Genomic DNA, 19,557 nt, shown 5'->3' on the forward strand with positions numbered 1-19,557 from the left:
CCTTTTCTTTAGCTGGTTCTTTGCATGCGTTAGAACTTTTACACTGATCTCCAGATGAACTGTACTGGGTCTGTCAGGGACAGAGTTAACTTTGTTCATAGCAGCCTCTATGGGCCTGTGACTAAAAGTGATTTGTGACTAAAAATCTTGGTAACACACCAGTGTTTTGGCTGTTGCTGGGCACTCTCGCACAGTGTCAATGTTTTCTCAACAGTCCAGCCCTGAGTAGGCTGCAGGTAGACAGTGCACAGGGAGGGGAGACAGCCAGGACAGCTAATCTGGGCTGGCCGAAGGTGTGTTCTATGCCATATAATGTCATATAATGTCATATTCAACAGTAAGAAACTAGGTTGGAGGGTGTCTTCCAAGATGATTGTTGCTTGGAAATTGGACATTGGTCTGCTTGTGGGAGGTGGTGAGTGATTGCCTTTGCATTGCTTAGTTTTGGTTTGTTCATTTTTTTTTTTTTGCCTCCCTCCTTCATATATTAAACTACCTTTTTCTTGATCCACAAGCTCTTTCTTGCTTTTGCTCCTCTTTTTCTCTCACCCCTGTAGGAACTGGGAACTAGCTTGTGTTATTCCATAACAGTTTACCTACCTCTGAATTACTAATATAGTTTGCGTTCTAGTATATCTAGTTGGCTTGTGGCTACATGATATTTGGTTGGTGGAATATGTAAAGCTGGGATTTAGTGGCAGAGACGGGAACTGGACCAAACTATTCCATGTGAACATCAGGAAACTTTTTTTTTCATTATGAGAGTGACCAGTCACTGGCACAGGTTGCGCAGAGATGCTGTGGAATCTCCCACGTTGGAGATATTCAAAAGCCACCTGGACATGGTCTTAGGCAACTGGCTCTAGGTGGACCTGTTTGAGTAGGGGTTTTGGACCAGATGCCCTCCAGAGGTCACTTCCAGCCTCAACTATTCTGTGTTTCATTGTTGCTGGGATTCCAGGTTCTTGTGGCATTAAAAGGAGGGGAGTTGTTTCCATAATCTCCATTGCATGCTGATCACTGGCAATAAGAGTGGCAGGGTCAGCATCTTTGTATGCAGGTGAATGTTACTTGTACAATACTTTATTAAGAAATACTTACAGATTCTGAAGGAAATGGACTTCTGAGGTGAGTTTTTACCCTGAGGAGTGAAATCTGTTGAGCTGAAATAGTATGTGACGTTCCTTGATTTGAAAATGAAAGAAAACAGATTTTTAGGATTTTTCATTACATATTGTAGCCTATAGGATTAAAAATATTTCTAAACTGTAAAAGCTTTTTAAAAATAAAACTTCACTTCACATACAAAGATTAAACTAGCCCCTAAGCTACTCTTTTTTTTTATCAGTGGATATGATACCAGATCTCATTATATAGCTGACTAGAAGTATGGATTATAACCATTCATGTTTTAGGATAAAATAACCAGAGAAATGATATGTTCCTAGTGCTGCATTTTGGCACTATGCAAATGTGAATTCAAGATTAAAATAGTCTTGGGAAGAACTTGTTTGTTTGGATTTTTTTTTAAATGCTTTATTCTGCATATGCTTATAGCATCATGACTTCTAAACTGGCACTATATTCACACTGATCTGTAGGATATAAGTTAGATGAAATACTTAAAGTGTTTGCCTTTTGCATATCTCTCAATTGCATTTTGAACATTACAATGTGCAGTAGAAGGGCAAAAAGAAATATGTAGCTGTTTTCATCTTCTGTCATGTTTACAAAATGGATTTCAAAATCCATCTGTGGTCATGAAATTTTAATGTGACGGGAAGAGTATCACTTTTTCCTTGCTTATAGTAAAACCTGATATCGAGACCTTGTTCAAAATTACAAAATCATACTTAATTACTTTTGATGGGAGTGGAACTGAGTTGCATTTGGAACTGAATGGTAAAATACCCTTTGTGTTTACCCTGTTAATACTGCCAAGTTTTCTTAGCTCTTACAATAATGTCCACTAGTTTTGCTTTTATCATTAAAAGTAGCAGACCATTACTGTGGTTCGCAACAACAGCACGACAAAAACAGGAGTAAACCCTACATCTTTCAGTGTATGCTGGTTTGTTTTTTTTTTTTTTTGGGGGGGGGAGGGTGTGGGGTGGAGAGGGGAGTTATATAAACTGTAAAACTTTTTGCTAACTAATCCTTATCAAGCTGTCAATGACTTTACAAGTAGATAAGTTTAATTAATGATGTAATTATCAATTTGACTTTATTTACAATGCTATAGCAGTTCAATTTTCCTTTATCTGTGGTAATTCAGCATCTTTCCTATTCCATGTGTCACGTAGATTCTAGCTTTATTTTCTATTTACTCTGTATTTCAGCTGGAAAATTAAAATTGTTTGTATGTCTTTGTCCAGTATTCCAGTTAACTAAAACATCTGGTGTTAAAAGTACCTAATGCTGTAGGTTTAGACATAGGAGACCCCAAGCATTAGAAAGTGTATTTCAAGCATCCTTAAAACTGTGTGAAGTTATAAACTAACAAATTATACATGAACTTTAAAAATATTTTTTCTGACTTTGTTTTGTACTTACAGCTGAAGCTATATCTTTCCTGAGTTAAAAGTTTCTCCAAGTACTGTCTATATAAAGAGTATCTATCTATATCCTTTTACAACATACTCTTGGTTTCTGGAAGCTTGGGAATCTGTGATTGTTGCACAGACTCCATTCTAAAGTCCTGAATTCCATTCTGACACATTGGAATGACCCCTTCATGCTAGATGGAGGGATAGGGGAAAACTTCACTACGTGTATGTATGACTTCATTTAAAAATTCAAACTATATGAGAAGTATAATGGGGAAACCCACCCCCCCATACTTCCTTGGTTCAGTTTAATGGCTAGATGCAGCTAGTTATGCAGGTCTTTCAGAATAGTAACTGTTTTGTGTAACTTGTGCTTTAAATAGGTTGATTTAAAAGTTGTGGACTTCCTACTGGTTTTTTTTTTTTTTGCTTATGATTGTGGTCTTAGAGATGTATTTTAAACAGTGACCTAAACCTGACAAAACTAACCTTAAGTTAATTTTCAGCATTTGAGATTTTCAGTTATTCTTGTAAAACGATTCCCAGACATCTCTCAGTGCAGAATTAAAAACCAAAGATTATAAGGTAGTAGTCTACAAAAATCATGAATATTATTACGGAAAATAAATTTCATATGATTTAAAATGAGCCAGATTCAACATCAATAAAAAGAAGGGCAAGAAAATAATGTAATGGAATGCTGATCCTTTTTAAATAAATGTCTAATAAGAAATAAAGTTGTTTCTCATAAAATACTTAATTTAGTTTTGTGCTGTGCTGTAGAGCAGTGAGGCACCTGACCTGTAGGAGCTGCTGTGATACAAATATAGATTCATCATCTATACACTACTACTGTAGTGTATAGATGATGAATGATTAAATACCGTGTAATCTTTTTCAGCTGCCGGTTGAAGCCAGGATAGAAGTGACTAAGAAGGCTGTTAAGGCAGTCAAACATCTTTCTGAGAAATCAAGAAAGAAAACTTCTGAGAATGACATGGAAGATGCTGAAAATCCATCTGTTGCTTATGAAGAAGCTTTGAATCACTTGCAGCAATCTCTTGCTCATCTGGAAACACTCACTCATAGTTTTATCACTTACTTGAAAAACAGTGAACAGGTAATGATTACTGATCAGATGCTTCTTTTGATTGTTACCATGATTAGCAGTGATGGACATCAGTCTTCTATTGTATTTTATGAATGTTTTGTACCTTTGTTTTTGTTGACCTGGTTTTCGAAAATTGATTTCCACTAATCTTTTCTTTTCCATAGTATATGTTAAATCTTGATAGAAAGACTCAAAAATACAGCCCTGTAAATAAAAAGTACACTAATTTGTGTTAAAAAATTATCTGTTCACAGGATACACTACAGAAGTATGGCTTATTATATGATTTGTCAAGGTCAGAGAAGGAAAAAATCCATGATCAAGCAGTAGCTATGTGTATAGATGGCCAGCCCCTGGAAATGATACAACAGTTGTTAGATGTCGCTGTTGGAGATCTAGGTCTTTCTCCAAAGGATATTGTCCAATGTGCTATTAAAAAAATTGTTTGTATATTAAGGTAAGTACACTGCCACAATTAAGACAAACAAAAATCTTTCTTCAGGGTTTTTGGAAGGGTTTTTTTGGTTACTTGGGTTGGGGTGGATTGTTTGGGGTTTTTTTGGCTTTTTTTTTTTTTTGTATTGAGTACTTGTTTACTTCGAATGTCTGGCTTTTGCAGAAAATTGGGCAGTAACAGGAAGTGAGTTCTTGGATTATTTATGCTTCTGTTTACCTATAATTTCATGTTCAGATAAGACAGTTAGATTTTTCTGAGTCTGAGAAGCCTGAGCAATCTGAACAATGCAAGTCACAGAACCTATTGTATTCATTGGAGGATGCTTTTCAGTTAAAAACGTTGGCTTTACAATATTGTTCCATTATGTGTGTGTGCATTTGTCAATTTCTGGCAAATTCACAATTGCACATAATTCTTCGCTCTTAAACAGAGTCAAAAGGCATGTTTGTTGGAAACGGTGGGTACCTCATGCAGGTGTTTGGGCAGTAGAGGCCTAGCAGTGACTGTTGCCAGAACAGGTAGTTCTACAGGAAGAAATGCAGTTTCCATCTTTGGAATAACTTGCTGGGGTACTCCTCGGAGCTGTTTTTCGGGTTTGTTTGATTTTTATTTGCAAGGTTTTGAAAAATGTATCTGTCTGTCATTAAAATATAGGCTATATGTTTTTCTTCTTTGTTTTCATAAAGAATACTGCTTTTGCTCTTCTCCCTTTGTGTCACAATATACCTTCCAAATTAAATAGCAAGTGTGAGTACTTTATGCTTCCTACAACAGTTAAAAGCAACAATGGTACCCTAAAAACCCCCTGACCTGGTAACTTGTTGGAGGGAAACAGGTTTCTAATATGACAAAGGGGATTGTTTTACTCTTTCAGTGTTGTCGCTGTTACTGTTTCTTGCTGTTATTAGTGCCATCTGTGAGCAATCCCACACGCTGTACCAGAAGCAAGGCTTCATCTACATCTTTTTCTGGGATTCACAGCTCCAAACCTCAGTAGTTGTCTTTGCCGTGGTGTGATGCAAACCAAATAACCAACCTGTTCATGCAACTCCAGCAAGCGGAGTCTGGTGTGATGCAAACCAAATAACCAACCTGTTCATGCAACTCCAGCAAGCGGAGTCATCTCTTATTTTAAAGTTATGGAGAAATAGGCTAGGAGAACCGAAAATGCAAAATAACTGGCTTCCACACAGTTTATCCTTACAGATCACTGAATAATGCTGTTGAGATCTGGACAAGACCTGGATGATACAAAGGAACATGAAATATAGTTGATGCTGACAATCTTAATCTTGTTAACAGTGAGCTTAAAGTTTGCGTTAATGTCAATACAACAATCTTTTAGTTGAATATATTCTTTTTAGTCTTGCTTCCAAATTGTAATTGCAACGCTTGTGAGAAACAGTCTAAAACAACTGTAGTCATGGTGCATTTCTTCAGTACTAGTCATGTCTTGACAAGGGAGGAGAGAACAGTCATGCGCTGAAGTCCTCAGTGTTTGGCTAGCTGCAGCCTCTGCACTTCATGTCTTAGAGTTCAGAAAGGACATGGCTTTTCTTCACAGGTTTGAGGCTGAAACTGTTGTAGTTCGTCTGGTATTTGGGAGAATGTAGTAATCTCTGAGAAAATAGAACCATTAAAAGTACCTGCTTATGGACATGTTTACAGAGGTGATGAGGATTTGGACACAGGTGAGGGAAAGCTAGGCACACTGTTCGAAAAGCCTTCAGTGAAATAAAGTGCTTTTCCTTGATTTTGTTTGATACTTAGTTCTGACCACTCTCTGTTAAGATTTGGTAAGAAATTTGACTGCTTCTGTAGCTGTAGTGATTATAAAATTCTTTTGACATGTAATATGAGACATCAGCGTGACCTTTAAGGTTCAAACTTTTTCCTGCCACAGCGAAGCTGAAGATATCTTTTATGGTGGTGAAGTGATAGATGATGTGGTTTGGGGCCTCAGATGACAATCCATGAGGCAAATGTACATTGAAAATGTTTGTTAGAATTGAGTGAGTCTGGAAGGTGCTGTTGTTCTTTAACAAGGCTTAGGATATGGAGAAATCCACGAATTTTTGTAGCCAGTTAAAGCAATCTGTCCTCTTTCCTACCAAGGAATTAGCAGTGTTCTGACCCATGCTTTAGTGTGATGGAATCTGTGTCGGTCTTCATGTTCTCTGTCAGAACAACTTAACCAAAGAGCACACTCAGTCCAGTTGCTGTTGGACTAGAGCTGAGATGTGAAATTCTCAAGACAGCAAGTGGAGAATGAAGTTCTGGGATTTTACATCTACATCTCTGTCAGTATTTGTGTTCCCAGGATGAAGAGAGCCTGAGGTTTTTTTTTGGTTTTTGGGTTTTTTGACATCATTGTTGACAGAATATCAATGAACTCAAGAATCCTTCTGTCCATGATGCTCTTTCTCCTTCAGAGCAGCATAAAAGTATTCCTTCTGGCTTGTTTCTTTTTTTTTTTTTCTGCAGTCAGGTGAAATTAATTCAGCAAGGATTTTTTTTTCATTTGAGGAAGCTCTCTTGGATTTAATGTTGCTGAGTGCTACCTGTTGCCTCTTCCTGGCTAGGTCTTTGATGTACTAAATATTCCAAATTAAATACCACTGTATCTCTGACCTGATGGTTTCAGTAGAAATATCCCCTCCCCCCCCCCCTTTTTTTTTTTTTTGGAGAGGGGTCGATAATTTTATGTCATCCATGATAAATGAACAGGTACTTCTCATTTAAGTATTCATACAAAACTCTCTTCTGAAGTATTTCTGTTCCAAAGACATACATGCAACAAGTATGAAAGAGTATTCTGTTAGATGGCTGCTAGACACTGTTTATCACTTCTAAGACCAGTTTAGATAGATAAAACTTGAAGAATTTATCTTGTTTTTCTGCATGCAGAAAAATTATGTGGGCAGGATGATCTGAATGCACATACCAGAAATAGAGAAACAAGTCTAGCATGGAAAGTAATCTATTTTTTTCAGCATGTATGTGTACACTACGGCAGATTGAAGCTCTGCAGATGAAGAGAAGGCAGCCTGTCAAAGTGTCTGCAGTCCTCTTTAGCAGAAAATTGATTTCTCTTGTCGCTCAGTTTAAGAGTGTTCATAGCATCCTCAATGATGGCAGAGCTTTTGCGCAGCGATATAAGTAATATTGTCTTTTTTTTTTTTTGTCAGGGGTGAAGAATAATTTGGCTTTAGATAATCACTGTCCTGCTGTTTCTGACTGGAATATAGGAGTGTGATGCATCTGGATATAAAGCTCACAAAGTTCAGTTATTTCAACTGTAATGAGTCTCATTAACCTGCAGAGTATGAGAAACCTATCAACATTCTCCTTTCTACTCTGCTTCTTATCAGCATTTTTCTGTGAACTGAATTATTTGTTCTTTATATACATTGCAAGGCTGGAATGTCTGCAAGTTCATTTAAAGTTCTGGGGCAGAGACCATGACCAATAACTTCTGTGCAGCACTTTCCGGTAAAGAAGGGAGTGCTTATCTGTCCAGCAGAGCAAACTGTAGTGGCAAAGATGGGACAGTTAGTTGGAAGCTTCAGATAAATTCATTTGGTATGTGATGTGACCTAATGTGATCAGCAGAAGTCTTTGTCCCCCTCAGCTTCTTTGGGGGGAAGTGGAAGATCATTTCATATCACTCATGATAAATGAACAGATAGTGACCTATGGAAAGTTTGCCTAGTACAGTGGTAGAGAGCAGGAAGTGAAAATCTAGCAAAAAATAAAATAGGAAATACTTGAAATAATATCCTCTGTGATATGTTCAGTAGGGCCTGTTGCGATAGGACAAGGGGTAATGGTTTTAAAATAGAGGGGGGTAGATTTAGACTGGATATTAGGAAAAAATTTTTTACAATGCGAGTTGTAGAACATTGGAACAGGTTGCCCAGAAAGGTGGTGGAGGCCCCATCTCTGGAAACGTTCAAGGGCAGGCTGAATGAGGCTCTGAGCAACCTGATCTAGTTGGGGATGTCCCTGCTCCTTGCAGGGGGGTTGGACTAGATGACCTTTGAAGGTCCCTTCCAACCATAACCGTTCTATGATTCTGTGATTCTATGAAATTCAGTAAAAGTATAATATTATAAAGTAACATCACTCTAAATATAGGGAGCGATTAGAAGAAAGGTGGTTGCTTGTCATGTCTTAAGCCTGCTGGTATTAATGTTGTTGCTGTGAATACAATTGGATGCATCTTTAGCCTACTCTCAGATACTAACTTTCGAAGTAGATCATAACACAAATTAAAACATATTAACCACATTTTGTGCAATACTTGCATTTCAGGGTTAATGGGCAAGAACTGCAATTACAGAAATAGCCTTATTTGTGTGCCTGTAATGACAAACTACTATTCAATAAATGCAACATTTCCAGGGAAAACTCTTCAGGTATACTTATTGGAGCTTTGATACTTTATACGGTGTGGTTATTTTATACAATAGTTTTGAAAGAGATCATGTTGGAAAATTCCTCATTTGACAATTAACTTTCAAAGTAGCAGTTGTAAGGTTATAACACTAAACTTGGATTTTCTGTAGCTGAGGTGACAGTGAGTGTAATTAAGGTATTGTAACCATAAGTGAAACAGGCCTGTATGGGTGTCAAAAATTATGATAGTGTCCGTGATCTACCTGGAAGTTAAGCATAAATCCACCACTTCCATGATTCTTCCAGTTTCCTAAGTATAACTCCCCTTCAAACACAGTAAAATAACTTTTGTTATTAGTATATTTAGTTTCTTTTGCAGAAGAACCTTCTGGAAAATATTACCTTTATGAAAGATTAATGAAACTACTTTTTGGCTTCATTTTTTTCAACAGTGTATAATATCACAGGCTTAAAAACTCACACCTTCACAGAAACAAAACTTATTAAATCCAATATACAGTTGTTTCCCTAATATTAGGTACCAATGTTGTAATTTCAAGAGCAGTATTGTCCAGTTGGGTTAACTACTTCTATCTCCCTTGACTCTGTAGTTCTGGCACACAAAATTCAAAGTAGAAACTCTGACATGGGTATATATAAAATCTCTCCAGCTACTGTAAATAAAAATCAGCTGCTACTTCAGTAGAAATCATGAACTTCTGAGAAACAAAGGATTTTGTTAATGGTGGTAGTCTAATCAGACTTATCTAACATTCAATTTAATCCATTACCCAAAATCACTCACGTGAAATACTGGAGACTTTACATGATGCAAGCTTGTAGGAATGTTCCTGGATGGTTAGACAGGGAAGACAGTTTGTCAGGGAAGACATTGTGGCCTCCTTCATTTGCAGCTCCTGATTTTCTTATCTTGGGTGTCCAGATGGATGTAGCATTTCATGAAATTTTGGAAGTATTCAGGTGGCAATAAGCAAAAAATATTTGGTAACATTTTGAGTTCTTGTTTAATGGTTTCATGAAGAAGATAAAACCAGCTTTATTAGACTGAGTAACTAACTTAGAAGGGAAAAAAAACCCATAGATTTTTTACTGTCTCATCTCACGTTAGCAGGGGTCATACTGTTTAAAACTCCTTAACAGCAATGAGAGGTTAAGAAGCAGGCACTCCTTTATTGCAGCGCTGGGTGCACGGGGGATCGCTCCACCTAGCGTGCACACCTGTTCGATCCAACAGCGCAGGTTAAGTACACACCTGTTATACATATTCACTAGATTTCTGAGAAATAATATACATATAAATTCACTTTCTGAGAAATCATTATAATATTTCCCCACCCATTTGCGCATGCTCAGTCTTTTGAGTCAAGGATCTTCTGGTGGTCTTGGGGGTTGTCAGAGCACCTCCTCCTCAAATTCGCTGGTCAAACTCCTCCTTGAAATCTCCATATATGGTCTTGAGCACAAGGTCATGTTGTCCTTGAGTTTTCTGGCTCCAAAATGATGGCTCAGGGCCTAGTTTTACAGGTGGTGTTTGGGACCTACCATTGTTCTACCACTCCTCCTAAGTACCCCAGACGAGCTAGACTAACTTCCAAAAAACAGGATATTCTAATAGCTCTAAGATTCCCATTCCCTTTAAGGACAAATAGATTTCATATAAAATTTAACCTATGTGACTACAGTTCTACAGTTAGCCAGAATCACCTCATATTAATATTTAATTTTCAATGTTTATGTCATGTCACAATACAGAGTAATTTTGTAACTTGAATATAATAGTTTCATGGTATTTCTGATGGAAATGGTGGTTTGGCATTATGACTTTTTTCCCCAGCTTTGAATGGTCACACCAATGATACATTATTTTCTTATTTTCCTGATATTTAGAGGAACAAAAAACAGAAAGAGGAAAATAAGGCTGGAGAATTAAGACGATACCAAGTATTTTCCATGAATACTGTAATTATGTTGAAAGATTTAGATGAAGTTAATTTATTCTCCTTTCAAGCATACTTTGTACTTTATTGTGTTTGAGGAACTTGATTAAATATGCATCACTTTTTCTGAAGCTAAACTAAAATCAAAATAAGCCTTTATCAGTGTAATTACACAAGGCTTGTACCTAGGAGCTTTGATGTGAGCACTGAATCCTGTTCTGTTGTTTAAAACATGCATGCAATAGTATATAATCTGTGTGGAAGACTAATCCTTCATTAATTATATTTGTTTCTGTTAGTAGCTGCTTATTTTTAATCATTATAATTATTACAAAAAGAGCAAGGCAACAATCTGTGGAAACTTGACATGATTATTTGTCTCATGAGCTGTAATCTCTTTTTAGTTTCTCTAACAATTAGCAAGTACAGGCAATATTAAGCTTAAAAACAATGCCAGCTTTCAATCTTTCTAGTTTTCTCTTTAAAATACTTTCTTACTCTAGATAACTAACTTACTGTTTAGATTCTCCTTTCCTCCTGCTTAATAGAACAGTACTTGTCTGTGTAATACAAACTCGAAGCTTTCTGTAAATGTTCATACATCTACTGTACTTGAGAACTGGCTTCACAGATGCATTGTCTGAAACAGTGGGTTTCTGTTTTCAGGAATATTCAGTAACTTCTGAGTATATGTTTCTTATGACCCAAGTTTTTTGAGGTGCTCAGTGCCTGGTTGTGACAGGAGCTGAAGACTTTCATTTCTAATTAGATGGATGAAGGGCTTTTGAAGAGCAAGTGCTAGAACTGTTCAGAACCAATCTCCAAAATTGAGGGTACCCAAAGTATGAAGTTTGTTGGTCATTTGCCTTTGATATAAAAGTTACAAAAAAGCTTATGTACTCTAAAGATAATTTAGGATAAGAAGTGCTAGTAAGATCTCCATTTCTGTAGTTCATGTCCTATTCTTTTCTGTTTCAATCATCATTCTCTTCCTAGTACATAAGCTTTATGAGTATTCTTCTAGTTTTCTTGAGATATGCCATGTTAATGCCCTTTGTTGATGTCTTTTTATTACAAACTTAATTGAAAAAAAAAATCAAAAAGCATGATAATACAGGAAAATTAAAATTTGGCCTGTAAACAGAACATTAATGAAGTGGCTTATGTCTGGGAATGTATCTTAAGTTTTCTTAGCTTTTTTATTTTACAACAAACTTGAAACCATGAATGTAGCTGGTTGCATAAACAGATTACTGTAAAACTGCTCTTCTTTTTATTATTTCTACAGTTTTGCAGTATTGGTGTAATCTAAATGAGGAGAATTTTTTCCTTTTTTTTTTTTTTTTTTTTTTTTTTTTTAAATGGAGCCTTCAGTACTGTTGTTTCTCCTTTTCTGTGAAAAATACACATTTTCTTTTCTTCCCCCTGGCCCAAGACAGAAATTTTTTGATGTGAGTTTTTGGGGATATTTTTGTGAAAATAGGTTTTATCTTTTGGAGAGACAGATAGACATTGTCTCTCTCTGGGAATCCGAAATCCTGGATTTTTCTATACCATACATTATAAAAACTGTAATTTGATCATTACCAGTTATTCTGAAGATTGTTAGAAAAATACCTAGAGTTAAACATCACTCTTCTAAAACTTATTTAGCTGTAATATGGTGGTATTGGTATTATTTTTTGCGGAAAAAGCTGGTGTTACAAGCTTTTTACTTCTGCTTCGAACTCTTGAGTGCAGTATAGCAATATAAAATGCCTCAGGTAAACCGAGGTTTAATCATGCAACAAATTATCTTACATCTGTTCTGAATGGAGTCACATGTTGACTTTAAATCTAATGTTGTTCACTGAAGTGCTGGTCATCTATTTAGATAAAAATAAAAATAGAAAAGATGAGAGCTCTGAATGCAGGAAGATATTAAAGGTTATAAAAATTCAGATCTCTATGCCATATAGTATAATCTTTTTTTTTTGTAAATAGATTTATCTTACTGAAGTAATAAGTGACAAAATTTTAAACAGTCTTATAATTCTTGACAAAAAAAAAAGAGAAATATTGCAGTTATTTTTACACATTACAATCAGCTATACAGCATATTTTGGCTTTAAACAAAACAGTCAAGGTAGTCTGGACATGTATTCATTTTTATTAAGATATCCTATAGCAAGAGGCAGATATCCTGTAGCAAGAGGCTAACATTGTTAGTAGCAGAAGAGCTTTGATATGCTGATGAACTGTAGAGAAAATATAGTTTATCTCTGGGTTTAGTAAACTAGCTTTAGAACTATGTGCCTTTCTTTCTCTTTCTTCAGTGCTGCATTGACAAACTTTAAGATAGGCAAACTGTTGTTTTTCTAGTTCATGCAGGTGTCATTGCCACTGCAGTGGTTTCCAAGAAGGGAGACAGTGTAAAATCCCTCCCTCTTTCAGCACCAAGTCACATCTTAGGTTTATTTTGCTGAAAATCTTAGCAGAAAATGTTACACTCAGTGCATTAGTAGTGAATCTTTTTTTTCCTACTAAAGTGATTCCCCCCACCCTGTTTGCGTGGCTTAATCTTCCCCTTTCCCACATGCTGTTCTTGTCCACATGTTCCTTCCTTTCTAATTTTATTGGTTCTGGTAAGCATTAACCTTGTTGATGCAACTGAAAATGGATCTCAGAAGGGGTCAGAAAAGAAATCTGCTGAATCAGCAGATAGGATTCTTTTGAATCAGGTTACAGTCAAGTTGTTTAAACCAGTAGTGATATTGCAAGATGATATTTGAAAATAAAAGATGGTGAAGTTTATGTGTAACCTTTAATCTGTTTAGTTGATATTGACGAGATCTTTAAGGTAATGAGATTACATGCAGATATTTTACTAACCAAATGTGTGTAAGAAGTGCTAAAATTTAACTATTCTTTTTCTTTTGAGGTTCAGTTAAGTATTTTAGTATTTCACTTTCCCACTCTTTTCTTGTTGCTACTTGTGTTACTTTGATATAAAAATAAAGGTACTAGACAAGCAGGGAAACTGGAAAATCTGTGTAAGTATTGAGCAGTTCACGTAAATCCTACAGCTGGATAGAATTAGATACAATATTAAGGACCATTTTTATGGCAGTTTTATGTCTTCCCTTAACAGTGGGAATGGTGACTCATCTACATCAGTGAAAGATCCCCTTGAAATCCTAGAAGACATCGTTTCTGTAGTGCATGAAAGTGTTGAGAAAGGGTAAGAACTTACTGTATGGATTCTTTAGTTAAGACTTTGAAAGATACTTCTCATGAAAGCATTGAAGGTACGATACTGAATATGGATGATTTTTCTTCATGGATATGTATAATGGGTTTGCACTTAATTTTCCAAGACTTTATTCTGGAACAGGCTGTCATTTATCAGGTTCAAAATCTGAGCTATAACAGAAGCCTTTACTTGATCATTTGGAAGAAAGCAAGTCACTGAACCTAAAGTTTAGATAACTGTGTATTATGGTGATTTGAGAAAATGGTTTTTCTGCTGTGACTACTGCAGATTGTATATCTACCAGGAGTATTTCACTGCTTTTGTTTCAGTTTTGTAGATAAATTACAAATAATAATAACTGAATTTCAGATATCTGAATATGCTGATGAATACTTGTCAGTATTAGTAAGATATAGTGCAGAAACAGTTTCACAAATACTGGATGATGCTTCACCATACTTTTCTCTCCTCTTTTAGAGATGTCCTTATTTCAGGTCACATAATGGTCTGTCTCACGGACACTTTCCACTGCATTTCTAGTAAAGACAAGGAAGAAAAAAAAAAAAATTAATTTTCTATCCAGATGTATGAACTAAGAACTTATGTATGATAATAGTAATAAAACCCCATACTGTCTGGTAGCCAGCAAAAACAATTACACTTTTGTGTGGAGGCTTTTCCACTGACATTAAATTAGTTAAATATAGGATACTGAAGTAGACTGAATTGATGTCAAAATCTACAGTAAATCTTACTTGCAATATTCTAAGGTAGAATGGGAGAGTCAGCACTATTTTGTTCTGAGATGCAATTTCTGAAGTGTTTTATTTGTGTACTTCATGAGCATTTAACTGCTGAAACAATAAGCTGGAGTGAAAGTTATTGTGATTACAACAGATTGTTTACATTCATTTAAATACTTGTTCTTATTTATTGTGCAGCTATTCAGTTTACAAAAATAAATCTTTCCCTCAGGAAAATGTATATAAACATCAGGTGTGAGCTCTACAAAACTCTTGAAACATTCCAGCAGGACCTCTTAATTCCCAAACTTTTAATTTATAGTTTGAATGCCACCTGTTCGGCAGAGGCATTCCAAATTTAGCTCAAATTCTGAGCTAAAACAGCATCGTTCAGACAATATAAAGCCTAAGTAAAATTGAAATCCTTATAATATTAAAACCTAAGCTGTCAATGTTTATTATTTCAGAGCTGCAAGACAGGTTAAATTGGTGTTTTCTGTCTGATATTACTTTCCCGTCTGTCTTGTTAAGATAAATAAGGGAATATTAGTTAGAAATCACACAACACCTGGAACCACTTTCTTGATTTTTTTTTTTTTTCTTCAGACAAAAAAAAATAGCTTTACTTTACAATACTACTGAAACATAGTGGAATAGCATTTACTTATTTGTTACATGCTAGTTTATAGCCTCTAAGTAATATAATGGATTATTCTGTCTGCAACTGCTAGCTGGTTGGTGATCTATGTGCTGTAAGTTCTTTCACATAGTTAGAATCTATGGAATATAATACACTTTTTGAATCAAACAATGTAAGTATTTTTCTAATTAGCCAAGTTAGGAAAACCTGAAAACTTAGGTTTTTTAAGACCTCTTTTTTTTTTTCCCTCTTTCTAGGGACTCTGAGCATTCTGCAGTTGTTATTGTACTAGAACATAAAATAATCAAGCTGACTAGAGACAGTACAGAAAAAAATAAGAAATGGCTACAATCAGGAGAAACTAATTTGTGTATGTGGAGCATAAGGAATGGACATGTAAGGAAAGAAAGATAATATAGGGCAATATGAATAAGCATCAGATACAAAAATGTCATACTTAAAATGCAAGCAGTCATCATAGAATCATAGAAGTACATGTATCATACAGGACCAGACACCATAAAAAGACTTGGATTTTTAATAAATCCATTACAATTGGCAGTCAAGGTAGTATGTGGGAGAATATGTAACTGTATAGATGGATTACAATGGTATTATGTGGTTATTTCAAGTTCAAAAATAGTTTTTACACCACTTAGCTTTAGTCAACTGATTTACAAGGGCTAGTTTCTATGCAGCATCAGAGAGGTGAGCTCTTCCGTTTCCAGTGTTACGTATTTGTTATATATCGAATGTACTTGTTAACAGCTTTGAAAATACATGTTGTATTTTCATTAGTATTATCAAAGACTATTTAACAGAGTATTGTTTAATTACAGAGAGCAAGTAGTTTCTTCAGATGACCTTCTGGAGTGGTTGAGACCTTTCTGTGGTGATGACTCTTTAGCAGTGAAGCCTCGCATCAGAGTATTGCAAATTCTGGAGCAAGCTTTCCATCTCAGTGATGAGGATAGCAAGCTACTTGTGTACTTCAGGACACAAGCTGTTCTCAGAGCTTGCTGGCCTGAAACAAAGGTATGAATATTGATTGCTATAAATGATAACATAAGTCTGGTTTTAATCAAGGATTATATGATGAAATGCTGGTTTGCAATATATGGTTGCAATGCATCCTGTTGGTATGGGAACTAATCCTACCTTCCTTTTGAATCAGGTTTCTAATACATTATGAATCTTTTAAAAACAAAGTTATGTAAAGTTAATGGATTCCTCAGCTTTTGTTTGGGATAAGGAGTAGTTAATACTGAACTCGATTAACCACTAATGATTTTCCCCCGTGTCAAGCATTGACTTTGAAGTTTTTGTATCTTCTTTCTTTTCTGACCATTTTTTTTCTGTTAATTTTACCTTCCCTCTTGATCTTCTACTTGGTGTGATGTTATAGTCAGAATTAGAATGAGAATTGCTGACCACCATATCTTTTTCTCTGGCATCTTTAAATATTATTCCATGAATGTGTAGTAGGAACATTAAGAACATTCTCAAATGGAAAGACTTCATTGATAGGGAATGCATTCAGTCATAGTTACTGTGCTGTTGTCTCTTAAGAAACAGTATCTTTAGATACTAGGAAAAAATTTAGATATTAGGAAAAAATTTTTTACACTGAGGGTTGTAGAACACTGGAACAGATTGCCCGGAGAAGTGGTGGATGCCCCATCCTTGGAAACATTCAAGGCCAGGCTGGATGAGGCTCTGAGCAACCTGATCTGGTTGGAGATGTCCCTGCTCCTTGTAGGGTGGTTGGATTAGATGACCTTTGAAGATCCCTTCCAACCATAACCATTCTATGATTCTTTGATTCTAAGAGGCACCTTAACAGGAGGAAGTAGTCTTGTCTTTGAAACTTGTGCCATTTTGAAATCATATAAGTATCACTTGCTATATATACAGTTATTCGGAAGCTGAGTTTTCCTAAATACTTCCCTCCCCATGCCAACACCTTATGGAACTAAAATAAAATATTTCTAATAGTTCCTCAAAAAATCTATGCACAAAACCATTTTATATTCATATAAAACAAAAGCAATATCTCAGTGTTGACTCACTGTGCTAAGATCATCCAAGGGAATAATCCTAATAAAAATCTTAAAAAGAAAATGCTTATCTCTTGCCTTCTTTAGAAATGACTTTTTCTCTTGCATTCACAACAATACCAGCACTTAACTCCTCAATTGCTCTTCAAGTGTCTGTCTATGATTGGATTTTTCATGTTCAGTTCAGTCCTTTGTCAATATTTGTGTTGCTTGTGACCCGCTTTCCAATCTAAAAGCATTTCAAGTCTAAAAGATTCATCTGGAGTATGTTTTAAGAGAGTCACAGATAGATAATAGCTTTCAGCCGTGTCTGTAGAAGACAGTAAAAGAACCTACATTTGGCAGAAACCTTGTGAGACTATTACAAGTTTTTGAGAAATACATACGATCCGATGACTTTTATTTTCTCCCATAATCTGGTAAGTGAAAATGTATCTAACTTTACAACATGAAACTCGCATCCATTTGCTTTTGTGTTGTGATGTGTTAGGAATTCATTGAATGTATTAGATATGCTACTGGCTTACGTGTAGCTCGCTGCCCACCAGGACCCCCAAGGCCCTCTCAGCAGAGCTGCTTCCCAGCCTAGCTGGACCAACCTGTGGTGTCCTGGGCGCAGTACAGCTGTTAAACCTTGTGCAGTTCTTGTTGGCCCAATCTCCCAACCTGTTTAGGTCTGTCCATATAATACGTTAATAATTTCTGTTTACTGAAGTGGTGGAAAAACTTCTTCCCTCACCAAAAACAGGTATGTTTTCCTGCTTGACACTAGGAGTATTCTTTTTAGAATACTAAAAAGAATAATATTAGTACAGATTTAGTATATTTTAGTACCTTTTTAGTATCTGTTTAGTATCTTTGTGAGGGATGAAGTTTGTACTGACTATAAGCAGAAATCCATTTGCTCATAACACAGAGTTGCTGATCACTTCAATGCTCTGCTCTTCTGCTGATGAGTAAGCAAGTAGTGCAAGAAGCCATGTAGGAAAAAGCTTAGGTACTGTGCTAGATAAGCTCAAACGTTTCAGAGCTAATTGTATAAAGATGGGTATACAATACTGTAATATAAAATTTTCTGTAGTTATTTTTTAGCTAAGTTCAGAAGTAGTTTTAATGCTTAGCAATAATGAAAGCTGTGCTTATATGTACATATGTAAAAGTCATTGGTTTTTTCATCCCACTTCCTGCTACAGAGTGCAGTTATAAGAATCCCATTGGAATATATTTTAAGATTACTCCAGTTTTCATTTCAGTTCAAGCTAAATGTGATAGATGAGAACTCTTTGTTTTCACTGAATACTTTGTGCTAGGTAACTAATGTGTGATTTAGACAGAAGAGTTGTGTTGGTTTGTCTGTTAGGTACTGGTCACCAAAATTCAGCATTCACAAATGTCCAAGAAAACAAATGAGTGATCCACTATTTAGACTATTTTTTTCTTCCCCTCCACCCCCCTTCTGGTTAGCTGATGTCAAATGCTAGTCTTCAAGTTGATATTAGAAAAAGTAAGTGATGACTTTATGTGATGATTAAGTTTGTTATTTTGTATTTTTGCTAGGTACATTTCACAATCCCTTATGGTATGTTAGTGAAACAAGAACACTGCAGAATTAGGTAGCTACATGGCTGCTGAAAAGTGGAGAGATTTGTATATGAGCTTTTGACAAAGCATTAATAAAAAAAGAAAGGAAGAGTGTGGGTGGATCAAATGCTATTTTTAGCTTGTAGAGGAATGAATGTAAAGGCTTGTTTTGGTTTGGGTGGTGGTTTTTTTTTAATGAACTTTAAATTGCAAATATTTTAAAAACCTATTAATTGTCTTGCTTCTAGATTGTTTTATCCTTACTTACTTGACATTTCCTACGTGCTTTTAGGGGATCCCTCTTTTCCTTTACCATTCCTCGGTACAAAAAGGGGCAGCAGATATCATAAAGGATGAATGTAGATTTCTATTGAGTAAAGATAAATTTAATGATATTGCACTGTTCAATTACCAGAAAATGTGTGAAAGCCAGCCTCAGTGTGTCTACTAATCCTCTTATTCAGACTTTGCATACATCAAGAAGGGACTTAATATTTAATTACGCTCTAGGTGCTGTAAGTAGTGGTCCCACAAATCAGTGTGCTGCTGGGAAACAGGCCAGCTCTTATAAAATTAAAAATGTACTTTATGGAAGCAGCTACCTATCAAACAGCCAGAAACACAGTAATTTCCAGTTCTCTAATGATTAGTTAACAAAATTAAAAATTCAGAGGTCCTCATTTTTCAAAGGCTTGAGAGTCTTTAGTTCACATTCCAGTAGCATCCCACACTACCAGAGGGAGGAGGCATGCATTGTTTTAATCCCCTTAATGAATTTTATCTGAGCTCTTCAGGTTCTGTAATTTTCTAGTTAACTGGTGCATGAAAAAATAT

At 35.7% G+C, this 19,557-nt stretch overlaps 1 protein-coding gene across 3 annotated transcripts in view; it reads left to right on the plus strand.

Annotated features, from left to right (window-relative positions):
- NBAS (NBAS subunit of NRZ tethering complex) overlaps positions 1 to 19,557 on the plus strand; it is a 190,357-nt gene that overhangs the window by 131,626 nt on the left and 39,174 nt on the right. For all 3 annotated transcript variants that reach the window (XM_086744896.1, XM_086744898.1, XM_086744897.1), the window contains 4 exons: positions 3,448 to 3,666; positions 3,912 to 4,114; positions 13,601 to 13,690; positions 15,925 to 16,120. In XM_086744896.1, coding sequence (XP_086601022.1) covers positions 3,448 to 3,666; positions 3,912 to 4,114; positions 13,601 to 13,690; positions 15,925 to 16,120 — 708 coding nt within the window. The remainder of the gene's footprint in view (positions 1 to 3,447; positions 3,667 to 3,911; positions 4,115 to 13,600; positions 13,691 to 15,924; positions 16,121 to 19,557) is intronic.

This window comes from Chlamydotis macqueenii, chromosome 3 (genome assembly GCF_036417535.1).
Source record: "Chlamydotis macqueenii isolate bChlMac1 chromosome 3, bChlMac1.mat, whole genome shotgun sequence".
Classification (NCBI taxonomy): Eukaryota; Metazoa; Chordata; class Aves; order Otidiformes; family Otididae; genus Chlamydotis; species Chlamydotis macqueenii.